At 38.2% G+C, this 12,790-nt stretch overlaps 2 protein-coding genes across 2 annotated transcripts; both read left to right on the forward strand.

Moving 5' to 3' along the window:
* Positions 1 to 4,070: 4,070 nt before the first annotated feature.
* LOC119125978 (ATP synthase F(0) complex subunit C2, mitochondrial-like) lies at positions 4,071 to 6,636 on the forward strand. Its single transcript, XM_037256949.1, has 5 exons — positions 4,071 to 4,208; positions 5,344 to 5,391; positions 5,579 to 5,662; positions 5,983 to 6,161; positions 6,262 to 6,636. The coding sequence occupies exons 2-5, from the start codon at positions 5,353 to 5,355 to the stop codon at positions 6,374 to 6,376; spliced, it is 417 nt and encodes a 138-aa protein (XP_037112844.1). The 5' UTR covers positions 4,071 to 4,208; positions 5,344 to 5,352; the 3' UTR covers positions 6,377 to 6,636.
* Positions 6,637 to 7,936: 1,300 nt separating this feature from the next.
* ube2z (ubiquitin-conjugating enzyme E2Z) lies at positions 7,937 to 12,285 on the forward strand. Its single transcript, XM_037256278.1, has 7 exons — positions 7,937 to 8,361; positions 8,952 to 9,024; positions 9,266 to 9,453; positions 10,096 to 10,207; positions 10,291 to 10,403; positions 10,501 to 10,591; positions 10,811 to 12,285. The coding sequence occupies exons 1-7, from the start codon at positions 7,937 to 7,939 to the stop codon at positions 10,988 to 10,990; spliced, it is 1,182 nt and encodes a 393-aa protein (XP_037112173.1). The 3' UTR covers positions 10,991 to 12,285.
* The last annotated feature ends 505 nt before the right edge of the window (positions 12,286 to 12,790 follow it).

Here is a 12,790-nt window from a genome sequence, read left to right on the forward strand (position 1 = left end):
AAACCACGAGCTGCAGTGGTTTTAGATAATTATGACTGTTTGTAACAATACATACAAAATACAAAGCAGATGAAACCGTTATCGTGGGTATTATTTATAAGATAACGTGAATAGCAGCATCAATATTTAATTTGATTTATTGTAGTCGAACTAGTTACCAGGTAACCCAACTGAGATATGATTCTCACTTGCATGGCCGACAGCTCGCCATATGTGATGGGGAAAATCAAAGTGATGATGGTGTGACTTGTTCATTATACAATAGATCAAGTTTCGTACGTGTATATATATGTATATATATATATATATATATATATATATATATATATATATATATATATATATATATATATATATATATATATATATATATATATATATATATATATATATATATATATATATATATATATATGTATGTATAAGCAGTATGAAAAATGGAATGGCGTGTTTGCATGTATAATGTCTTTCACTCCTTTGAAAAATGTTTTAAAAAGAATTGCAGCTTTGTTCATTCAACAATTGGTCGTAGGATTTGTATAAAAAAAATTGCATGATCAGGTCCAAGAGGCAAAATTCGGATTGCGTCTCTCTTGAATTTCTCATATGTATAACGCATATGATTGGTTACTTTTCTTTGTGTCTTACCTGTCTCATTAATTTTTTTTGCAATTTGACTTTTCTGCCCCCTTTAAGAGACCAAAAAATGTCAAGGTAAAAAAAAAAAAATACAGAGCAAAAATCTTAGCATTTTCATGACGTTACTTCTTAATCAAGTACAATAAAAAGATGAGTAAATCCCATTTTACTTTCATTTGCACATGCACAAGCGCGCCAGAGGCCACACACAGAAGTCACATTTAGTGCTCTCCTGCAGTGTGGTCCGCACCCCAGACGTTTCCTCAGAGGTTCAAGGTCAAGTTTGACGCAAGGAAAAGGGGGGCAGGAGGGTTGCAGACAGATGTATTGAGCTCAAGTTCAAGGCCACCGCCATCTCAAAGCTTTATGTGTCCGTGCGTGTGTTTATGTGCAAGGGGATCGGAACGCGCGCGCGCGTGCGTGCTTGCAAGAGGAAACCAGGAAAGCGCCATGCTGCCTCAATGATTGTCATCACACGGCCTAATATATCCCGTATCAAGACGAATACTCCATCATAACCAGCAAATCGTTTGTAAACTTTCGTTTTTCGTCTATCGAGAATAATTCTAAACATGAACGGTTCTTACTAGTTTTAAAATACAACAATAAAGACTTCTGTAAGTCAGCTCACGTATAATTAAGAAGACGCGCAGTTTTTCTTCTCAATTTATTTATGTGTGACGGCGGGAAGGAATTTGTTAGAATATACCTTCGATTAAAATGTGTTTGCCAGATTAATAGCATGTATTGCGTTTCTACAATGATGGCAGTGGGAAGTGTTGTGAATTCCTCTATGTGAAATATGAACATAAAATAGAACAATTATTTATTTATAAGCGCTTTTGAAAATGAATGCGTCACTTTAAACTAGTAGTAGTATAATTGTCACCTGTTTTATCGCATGTTTACCTTTATAACACCATGACCTCAAAAATTTGAATTGTAAAATTGAATTGTTTTGTTTCATACAATCGTATACATATTTTGTGTACAATATATACAATAATAATATATACAATCGCGAGAACCTTCCATGATTCAGTAGTCAATTGGTATTTTGATGTTTGTATATTAATTGAGGGATTATAAATTGTTTTGTAGTTATTATTATTTTCCTAACATGCTGTAATCATGTGGATATTTATGATTTATTCTGCTTACGTTTTGTTTGTTAATTGCTCTGCTATACGCCCTTTTTGTGGGGGCGGATTAAAAAAAGGAGGGAACGTGACTGCGCGGTTAAAAAATAGAAAAAGACGCAGTGAACTGTTAAGCAAGGACGGCACCAGAAAGATACAGCAAGACGAGGTGCAAAAACATTTAAGGATTACAGTGCTAACAGAGTTGAGCGCAGTTGTGAGGAAATCTGAGGATATAGCTAAATGTGGAAATTCAACATTTTGACCACAGGCAATAAATAAAATACCTCACATAACTAAGGGGCAGAAAATCATTATTTTTAATCAAAGCAGTTTTGTTTCATTATACTTTCCTTTCACTGAAGCGCGCGCGTGTGTGTTTAAAACTGCAACTGCGTCACTCCTGCATTGTCTGAAAGAAGATGATATGCCTTTATTTTTTTAAATTATTATTTATATCCTCACTCGGGTAATTGATTGAATTACAGCGGCTATAATTTAAGAAAATTAAAAAGAACAAACGCATTATAATAGATTACTGTAGAGCCATGCAAAATACAGAAAAACATTAATCATAATAATTTTCTAAAACTGCACATCGCATTTGGTATCAGGGTTCGTCATTGTCCAAAGCTGCAAAGACAAAACGTAAAAAGTCGCAAATGATACTTGGATTTGCCGTTACACTCGTCAGGGCCAAATACTGCCTTTTTAGAATTTCAGCCTTTGCCCTGCTCCTGCACTATAGCGGTTAAAAATGTAACCCTGGTGGTTTGGGCCGTCTTTTATGTCCTTAACAGTGATGCGTCTTTCATAAAAGTACGTTTCAATCAAAAGTAATTATATTATTGATGATGAACTATGTTTTTTTCACGCGTACCCACATTATAATCGTATTTTTATATTGCGCAATTCGTTTGATGCCGCTGCTGATGCTCTGCTGTTGTTGTTGTTGTTGTTGTTGTTGTTGTTGTTGTTGTTGTTGTTGTTGTTGTTGTTGTTGTTGTTGAGCAACGCGGTCGACGATAGATAGATAGATAGATAGATAGATAGATAGATAGATAGATAGATAGATAGATAGATAGATAGATAGATAGATAGATAGATAGATAGATAGATTATATTCATCCGCAATGAGATTTTACTGGAAAATAAACTATTTTTTTCACCCACAAGGATACTTTATATGTTCCAGGATCACACAAGACTCCTTGCACTACAGTGGGTGATGAAAAATACAGCATGAGGAATACATTAAATTTTCACTTTACAATGCACGTTATCTTAATGAAGTTGTACACCTTCCGGTGGAGAGTGGGGTCACATGGAACCTATAAAAAAACACACACGAGCTCATTTATGGTAGGCTTTTCGGATTTGTCATATATTACCTTCAACAGTCTTTTTTCTGAAGCGTTAGTAAATTATTTATTTACAGCATGCAACATGATAATGTAATGAATAATCAAATCTCAAATCTCTCTCTCTCTCTCTCTCTCTCCCCTTCTCCCTCCCTCCCTTTCCATCTCAAGTTGACGGACCCAGCCAATTTGGCCCAACTTCCTGGGTTGGTCCCATTTTTAATCAATTTCTAAGGGTTTAGGAACGTGTCATAATGTAGACCAATTTATGAAAATTCCCATGGGATTATTTACAAGTCTACCCAAAATGTTGCAAAAGCTATGAGACGTGTCAACTCAGCAGGTTTAGTTCTCAACTGAAAAACGTCTCGTTGTTCCGCTTTTCACCTCTAGATGGCAATGTCGGTCCATTTGCTAAATCATTCACCGCCATGTATGGAAAGAAAACTACCGTCTGAAAAATAATACAGTGAAAAAATCGTAATTGTTGTGTGTGTGTGTGGGGGGGGGGGGGATTAGTTGAGAAATGACTCAGAGTAAATTATTAATACTTTCAATCTATATGCATTGCCTTTGATAGCAAAGTTGACCCCACCAACGTGGACGTCACAAGGCATAGGAGCGTAGTTTTCTATTGTTTCTATGAATATTGGTGGTCTTCAGTGGCATCTATGTATTGGTCATATCTATGGTGATGTTTTTTTGCAGACCGGATTTCCTATCGATTATCCAATAGCGATATAGGACACGGGATGTGTTTGAAAGGTCGCCCCTTGTCGCCCGGTAAGTAGTAAATGTTCCAGTTCACTGGTTCCGCCTCCACAAGTTTTGACCAATAAAATACTTTCTTGAGTAACAAACATCTCTCCAATAGGCTACATTAACGGAAGTTACTTGATGACGTACGATACTACTTCCGCTTCTGAGATTTACTGTCCAATGGGCGATTAGGACGTACACACATTTCTTATAAATGACAAGGTGACAGTCTTTTGCGTTCTGCCTTCATTGACTACCGCTCGCTGCTAGAGAAGCTAATCAGGGACCCTCCCGATACCGTAACTAACCGGTAATATTTGCTGTAGCTTCCTTTTTCTTTTGTGCACTGATGTTAGTTAGCTTTTTAATGCATTCTTAGTTCTGTCGGAGCTCGTCAGGAAACGCTTCTGAACTATACCATGTAGCAACTTAGCTAGGTCGGCCATTCAAAGATGGTACCGATAGATGTCAGCTGATTCGCTGGTCATTTCGTATTAATGTGTAAAGTGGTGCTATTTGTTCCCTATTGTGCACGCATGCAATTTGTTTTTTGTGTCTTGTTTGGCGATTCTCGGTCACACGCCATTACGCGACTGATTTGCACCCTTATGTACTGGATGTACTACTCTTTCTGTCTGCAGGCCTTTTGTGCTTCGTTCAGGCGTCTCTTGTCAAGACCTCGCTCTTTCTTCTACTTTCATCATCTGCATTTTTAGCATTGCATTGCGTTGAAGATTTAGTTTTGATGGGTTTGCACTGTGATCGAGAAATCATTAGTAATTCATTTTGACCTTCAGGTACGGTACGTGCTTAGCTTAGCAACATGATATTAGCACTGGCTGGCAGTGTGTGTCCCATCCCACTCCAGGACAACCATTTGTGACCCCGTGTATGAACTATTAGACGGGCAAGTGTTCAGATTAACCTCTGATCAGTGTTTGGAACATATTTCACGACTGGTATTTCAATCAAAGCTAGGTGACATCTTAAGCTGAAGTGTCCTCCAGGCTTCAGGAAATGGCGCCTCTAAGCAAAGGGGAGCTGTAGCCGTTTTTCCCCAGCTTTATCGGCAGACTTCATATTCTTAAATTAAATCGCCAAGTGATCCAAGTCTGTTGATAATTGGATTAGCCTCCAAAAACGAAGTGGCCAGCAACAACGCTAGACTTGACCGCAGCATGTTCATACGGTTCTTCACACTTATTTCCTGACATTGTAGTGACGTCATTTGTTTTCTACCATGTTTCCGAAATTACATTTAGGCATTTTATCACAATGCCCCCCTAAGAGAGGAGAACTTATAAATGCACTCACAAACTGATTTATGTTCATATAGCATTCTCAATTTTTATTTTTTATTTTTTTAAGATTATCTTTTGATTTAGCACAATGTTGTGTGTTTCAGTGTTTGAATTCCATGCTGCAATGCATTTTCTCATTCTCAGGTTCCAGCCATGTATTCCTGTGCAAAGTTTGTCACTTCTCCTGCTCTGGTAAGTTGGCATGAATAATTTTGCTCAACTCTGAGACTTCTTGCAACTTAATTCTTGTCATAAATCACTGGTAATGCTCGGGATCATATAAATAATTTGAGATGTTTATCAAGGAAGATTGTTGCAATTAAATATGAATAATATTGCCATGATTTTTGAGTTTGACTCTGTACTAAATGTGTTATAGCTGCGTGGGGGGTCCAGAGTCCTTGCCCGGCCAGTCTCAGTCTCCCTTTTTAACAGACCCGAAGTAACAGTGGAGCAGCAGCAGGTAAGAAGTAGTGATCATGTACACACTTTTACAAAAACTTAATATTTAATTTACCACTTTCACGTCAGCACTTACTTTATCAAAATTCCATTAGGATCAGCAAGTATACATGTTTACTTAAATGTGCCAGCTTGCCATCGTCCTTCCTCGGTTCCATGCCTGAAAATTAGCAGGCTCTTGCATAAGAACGATTAGCTGTCGTGGGAAAAAAAGGAGAAATGTAAAAACCGGTCTCTATTCCATTACTGCGCACGAGCGTGCCCTTTTTAAAAAATAGTTTCTGTTTTAAGTTACTAATTAAGTTCTCTTGTCTTCTCTAGGCACTGTTGCCAGTAAGTCAGTCTGCAGTCCTAAGCCGTTATTTCCAGACCAGTGCGGTCTCTCGGGACATCGACACTGCTGCTAAGTTTATTGGTGCTGGTGCTGCCACAGTGGGAGTTGCTGGTTCTGGAGCCGGAATTGGAACGGTTTTTGGTAGCCTCATCATTGGCTATGCTAGGTAATTTGTTTTAATATAAAGTGAAATGGAGACAGAATAAAGGTGTATGAATATTAGCACCTGGTAAATCTGACCCAAAAATCTTCACTATTCTTTGCAGGAACCCCTCCCTAAAGCAGCAACTCTTCTCCTACGCCATCCTGGGCTTTGCTCTATCTGAGGCTATGGGTCTCTTTTGTTTGATGGTGGCATTCCTTATTCTCTTTGCCATGTAAATCTGGAGACAATCACACCTTCAGCTTCTTTTACACCTTTCCCGTCAACTCTCCATCGAAGTTACCTTCCCTCCATCCATTCAACGGAGTGAGGATGTTCCAGAACAGGAACTCTAATGTGCTGATGGGGCCATTCCAATTAACAGAAATCAAGAGTAAAGGCTGATACACATCAGGATACATTTTTATGTTCTGTAGTTTTTCTGGAAAACCATTTCAGTATGAAAAATATCTTGAATAAATGGTTGGAACAAACTTAATTTGCAATTCAGTCTTTTGTTTAGAAACATTGTAATATTTTCATCTTAATAATGCTGTGTTAATTTAGAAGGTAGTCCATGGATGAGATGAGGATCTAACAGGAATATCCATCATTCAATAAAATGGCCTCTGGATGTACTTTTATTTGACTTATTGTGACTGAAGGGGAAACTCAAATTGCATGATTCCAAATTGCACACCTCAGAACCAGATCATACACATGCAACTGCATAAAATGTTGCACTACACAGAATGTTTAATATTTTCTTCTGCATTGCAAAGAGCAACATGAGGTGAGTTAGGCAACTGGTTAGAATTGCCTTTCTAGTGAAGTGATGTAGGCATTTTCTATGAATGACTGACCTGGGCATTACTGTCTTCAGGTTAGAAAAAATGGTCAATATTTTTACCTTATGCTTTAAGACCAGATACAATAAGACAAAAACATGATTTATTTAGCACTTAACTTTGAGATAATCAATCTTACTTGCCCAAAACAAAATGACACGACAAAACATTTATGTCCGATCACATTTACATCATAAGGTAAATAAAACATTTGAAACACTAACACACGGAAGGAAATCCACACAGGCACAGGGAGAACATACAAACTCTACACAGGAAGGCCGGAGTCAGAATTGAACCTACCACCTTATTGTGAAGCATGTGCTTGGGTATGAAGTCACCAGGAGGCTACGGGAGGAGCTTTTATTATTATTATTATTTATTATTATTATTATTATGCAGTCTTTGTGACGACCGCAAAGTGTTTGAAATGAGTAAACACGAGGCATAACACGACATATACGTTTACTTTGAGGCGCACTTACTTTGAAGCATTACCGGAAGTTCCCCAAATACCGTGTGCGTGTGAATCTTGACTTGAAACGACGTCCGATGTCGAAGTTGAGCACTCTCGTGCTTTTGACAAGGTTACGGGTGGTAAGAATTATTTTTATTCGGAACCCATATTTTTCCAAGTCAACATTATCTGCTGGTACGCTCTCCCATAGATTGTCATAATGCGGAAGATGTGAGTTTGCTAGCGGTTTTCGACTTTTTTTTAGGCCTGCGGAAAACACAGTGTAAGCTAACGAGGAATAGCTACTATGCCTGGGGAAGAAATGTTTCGTTTTCTGGTCTCATCTGGACCCGACTCGTCGTTTCTCTGATACCACTGAAGCACCACAGAAGCAGAGAGACTTTAAACTTGTCGTCCTGCTGTCAATGCTTCTAATAATTTGTGTACATTATTGAACACCAGCATTTTAGCTCCAGCTTGATAGCTTGCGAGCTATGGCGGACAGTATTGAAGATGCGTCAACCGGTGATACACATGGCTCTAGCGTTACCGGACAAACCGGTGGATCTTCGCCCTTCCCGAGTTTGGGAAACTCCCCGGCTGATGGACCCCTCGGCACCAATACGGCCCCGGCTTCTGAGGGTGACCAGACTGCCGTAAGCCATGATGGATCTCCAACTGATGGTCTCCCGGCTTCTCAGACGGACTTTTGGAGCGTGTTTGTCTTATCTCCACCGGTCGTGTCGGTGTCACCGAACGTACACACCTCTTCACCCCCTCAAGGTGTTGGACAAGGTGTCGCCGGAGTGGCTGGACCTGGCCCCCTAACACAGGTCTACGCCGCTTCTTGGGATCCTACCCGTAGTACGGACTGGGATAACGAAAAGACGTCGCAGCCAGCTATTTTAAGAATAAAAAGGTAATCAACGAAACTGAAAGTGTTTTGCTTCTCTCCGTCACTTTCTGCGGAATGAAAACTGACTTAACGAAAGACTTGAAATCGTGTTGACATCAGTACTTTATTTTGCTTTTCACAAAGTTTCAAATTTCTGGAGCCCTTGAAGACCTTTAAATTAAATGACATCCAACCCTGTTGATCTGGGATCTCTGGAGTCTTATCTTAAGCCAATAGTCTTAAACTTGGGTTTTAAATTTGGACAGTGATTTTCAAATTGGACCTCCAAATCAGTGCATGTGTTAAATCCCGCTATTTCCATCTTTTACAGCTTGCTAAGGTAAAGAAAGCACTTCCTTTCTTGCCTTTGTTACTTCTCGGCTAATCTACTGTAATGAACTTTATTTTAAATCAGTCAGTCTTCCTTCAAATGCTCCAAAATTCTCATCGGAGCTCGTATTTCCTGTTTTCACTGTCTTTTGTGTTTGTCCCATTGCTATATGTCAAGCGTTTTGTTACAGCTCCAGCTATATTATGTATTGTATTTGATCACAGAAGATATCTGAGATTTCAGAACGTTCAAAGAGTGACCTACTATTGTTTTGTGTTGTTAGGGATATTATGTCTATCTACAAGGAGCCGCCTCCTGGGATGTTTGTTGTTCCTGATCCTCAAGACATGACCAAGGTAAAAAAAAAAAAATCGAGATTCAACTTGACACTGTTGATTTAGCTTGTAAAATACATCTGTGGCTTTTTAAATAAAACCTCGTGAAATATTTTTTTTCAGTCAAGTACAAGTGCAATACACTTTTCCCATTGTAAAGAACCAAAATAAAAATGTTAAGCAATTGTTATTCAAACATCCATGTTCCTGCTGTGTTTTAAGTACATTTAATGTATTAAGTACATTATCTTTTCTTTCTAAGATCCATGCGCTGATAACGGGACCATTTGACACACCTTATGAGGGTGGTTTCTTCCTCTTCCTGTTTCGATGCCCACCCGACTACCCTATCCACCCTCCACGGGTCAAGCTCATCACCACCGGTCAGAACACTGTCCGGTTCAATCCCAATTTTTACCGTAATGGCAAGGTCTGCCTCAGCATCCTCGGGTAAGGCCCAAGTTACACATTTATTATTATGTAGTGTTTGTCCAATTTTCATAATAATCCAAAGCATCATTTCTGTGCAGTTTCTACTCATGACTCAATGATAATGAGAAGTGTTTATCATATTTTTCAGACAATACGTCACTTTTTTTTGTCCCAGAGTTTGGCTGTTACTGAGACTCAGGTGTGACTTGGAGCTCGTCCAAAATTGGCTTACCTAACTAGAATTCTGGTGTAAAGTACCAAATGTATTTGCCAACAGCCCAAAAAAGTCACGATTAGGGAACAAGCATTTTGAGGGCCAGATTGAGCTCTTACTCAAATATTATTAACATAATTTTAATAAACAAGACTCTTGTAGTATAAGTCGCAGAACCAGACAACGAAAAAAATAGTGCGATGAGTCTAAAAAATATGGTAATTATGGTGCACCTTTATCTTAGAGATTCTTATTCTTAAAAAATGTAATTCCATTTAATACTACAAAATTGCCATAACACTGTACATTTATAAAGAATTTTGTCTTTATTTATAATGTGATTTTTAATGAGAGTGGCAATACTTTATTATGGCACCCTCAGAGAATGTACTTTCAATTTCGTGTTACCTGTTAAAATGAGAATGGACATTTGCATTGTTGTACAGAACATGGACAGGGCCAGCATGGAGTCCAGCGCAGAGCATCTCCTCTGTCCTTATTTCCATCCAGTCACTGATGACAGAGAAACCTTATCACAATGAACCTGGATTTGAGCAGGTACACCCTTAACAGATTTTTTTTTTTATAGAAACTGCACATACCTATGCAACACAATGATGATATGTCTGTGTGACTTTCAGGAGCGACATCCAGGGGACAGTAAGAACTATAACGAGTGCATACGTCATGAAACCATGAGGGTTGCTGTGTGTGACATGCTGGAGGGCAAAGTCCCCTGTCCTGAAGCTTTGTGGCAAGACTATTTTCTTTCCCCATCTCTTTGGTGCTTTCTTCCGATCGTTTTCTCACCTCTGACACTTGCCTATCATTTATTGTGTGTTTATTTTAAGGAGTGTGATGGAGAAGTCTTTCCTAGAATACTATGATTTCTATGAGGGAGTTTGCAAAGAGAGGCTTCATCTGCAGGGACAGAACATGAAGGTGACTACTGATAGTTCACATCACATAGCTTGTTAACATGACCTGTTATTTTATGAAGAAATTATTGAAAATGGATGCTAAGGTCGGGGCCCCACCTTCTGCTTCTGGGCATGTGTGAAAATAAATAAAAAAAATAAAACCAATGTTTACCAAAAGTGTTAGCTAGCTAGCAAGCTAAAGAACTAACTAGATTGAATGTCCTCTGCAAACCCCTTCCAGGACCCATTTGGAGAAAAGCGTGGCCGTTATGACTATCAGCGGCTGCAGACTCGGCTCAGCGCCATCCATAGACGGATACGGGAGAAACGTGTGATGAGCGAGCCCAACGACAACGACTCGGACTCTGAAAGCAGCTCTTCTGAGACGGACCCTGACAGCCAGGGAAGCATCCAGCCATGATACTGTAAAACAGACCAAGAAGAGAGGACTTTTTTTTTTCTTTTCTTTTTTTGCTGCAAGAAACAAAAAATCCGAATGTCTCATGAAACAATTTCGTATCCCATGTTTTCATTTTTTGTTTTTGTTTTTTTAAAAAAGAAGCAAAGATGTTGCTCCCCAGAAAATGACCGCACTACAGCAAGAGAACTCAACACCATTGAGGAGTCAAACACTGGCAGATTTACTCTAGCTGTATATTCGTGCTACTTTTGGAGCTAATCAGCTATTATTTTGAAATCGTTTGGACTAGAAGAGGCTCTGCAGATGTATAGTACATTTTGACATTAAACATTCCCTTGTGCTTGTCAAAACAAGAAAAAAAACTAAATGACAATGACTTAAAAAGAGCAATCAAATTGGTCAATTAAATAGCAGGTTGTCAATTGATGATGTCCCTCTTACATCTTAAGTTTGAAGTACTGGTTAAATGGAGGGCGTTAGGTACTTTATGGACATTAAAAGTAAATATTGCATTATTATCGTGTTTGTTTTTAACATGTCCAATCTTAGTCAAGAAACTCCAAAGTTCCTACCAAGATGAAGTTCTGTCATTTTTGTTACACACTGCAAATATTGCTGCTATTCCCGTTTGCAGCTTATTTAAGATGAGGACAATATCACAAATGCTAAATTGTGTACTTCATGTGGAGCTCGCCCAGCATTACGTTTGTCCCCACACTCCCAAATTCCAAACTTCAGTTAAATGTCTCATCCATGTCTTCCATAGTTTAGTAGCTGTTTTGTAGCTGGCAGCAAAATTATTGCTAAAACTTGAGAAAGCAAGGTTTCCCTTTCTAGGTGTCTTTCAGTGTATCTCAATGTATTTTTCATGCAATGATCAGCATGGGCAACTTTTGTTTTCCTCATTTGACTGTAACTAACACTTCAATGATCAGCATTTGTAAAGTTTGAATATGGAACGACACCATAGAAATTGTACCAGTCTTGTCCACCTTCCATTGGCCACCAGTATGTTTCTGCCTTTGGTTCAATAGCCAAGTTAAGGTTAAGTGGGACCTTTTATCAGTGCAATGCACTCTATTCCTTTGGCAGGGATAAGGTTAGAAAACCTATGTTTACTTGGGGCATTTCAATTATACAAGGCTTTATTGCACAACAAATATGAAAAGCAAAAACTGATATCTGTTGTGAGTTCTCTCTTGCTTATTAGTGATTCCTTTCAGGTCATTGGGGTTTGTTTGTGCTGTTATAATGTTCTGTAAAATTACAGAATAAAATAAATGGTCTTGGATATGCATGTTTTTATGTTCTGAAATATACAGGGAATCAGATGTGTTCTGAACTGGATTTGGAATAATCAAAATTTATCTCAATTATCTCAATCTTTCCTTAATTATTAAAGTCAAATATATTAGAAAAATTACTAAAATACGGCGTATGCAGTTGTACCGCAGATGGGCAAAATAAAATAAGCCAATGAGCCAAAAACTGTATATTTCTGTTGCAAGGAAATTTACAATTCCAGAGGTATTAAAAAAAAAAAAATCATAAACCCTACAAGAAGTGTATGTTAAGTTATCTTTTGAAAATATAAACATAATTAACCTATATGAACTATTCAAAATGATCATGTCTTAAAATACATTTCTGACCATGTGGTTATTTTACTGAATAATGACGAGTATATCTTTAATGTAGCCTGCTTTGCCTTTTAATTCTCAATCAATTATTATATTTACCTGTCGGCATTTGTGTACATTGTCTTTGCTGGCCTATAAATAATAGAATCGTGAGGACTCC

The sequence above is a fragment of the Syngnathus acus genome, chromosome 8 (genome assembly GCF_901709675.1).
Source record: "Syngnathus acus chromosome 8, fSynAcu1.2, whole genome shotgun sequence".
NCBI classification, from domain to species: Eukaryota; Metazoa; Chordata; class Actinopteri; order Syngnathiformes; family Syngnathidae; genus Syngnathus; species Syngnathus acus.

Excerpts from the sequence above, each read along its gene's own strand:
- LOC119125978 (XM_037256949.1), top strand. The coding sequence starts at position 5,353 with ATGTATTCCTGTGCAAAGTTTGTCACTTCTCCTGCTCTG. Across the intron at positions 5,392-5,578 it reads TTGTCACTTCTCCTGCTCTG|CTGCGTGGGGGGTCCAGAGT; the intron begins GTAAGTTGGCAT and ends AATGTGTTATAG. Across the intron at positions 6,162-6,261 it reads CTCATCATTGGCTATGCTAG|GAACCCCTCCCTAAAGCAGC; the intron begins GTAATTTGTTTT and ends TATTCTTTGCAG.
- ube2z (XM_037256278.1), top strand. The coding sequence starts at position 7,937 with ATGGCGGACAGTATTGAAGATGCGTCAACCGGTGATACACATGGCTCT. Across the intron at positions 9,025-9,265 it reads ATCCTCAAGACATGACCAAG|ATCCATGCGCTGATAACGGG; the intron begins GTAAAAAAAAAA and ends TTTCTTTCTAAG. Across the intron at positions 10,592-10,810 it reads TGCAGGGACAGAACATGAAG|GACCCATTTGGAGAAAAGCG; the intron begins GTGACTACTGAT and ends AACCCCTTCCAG.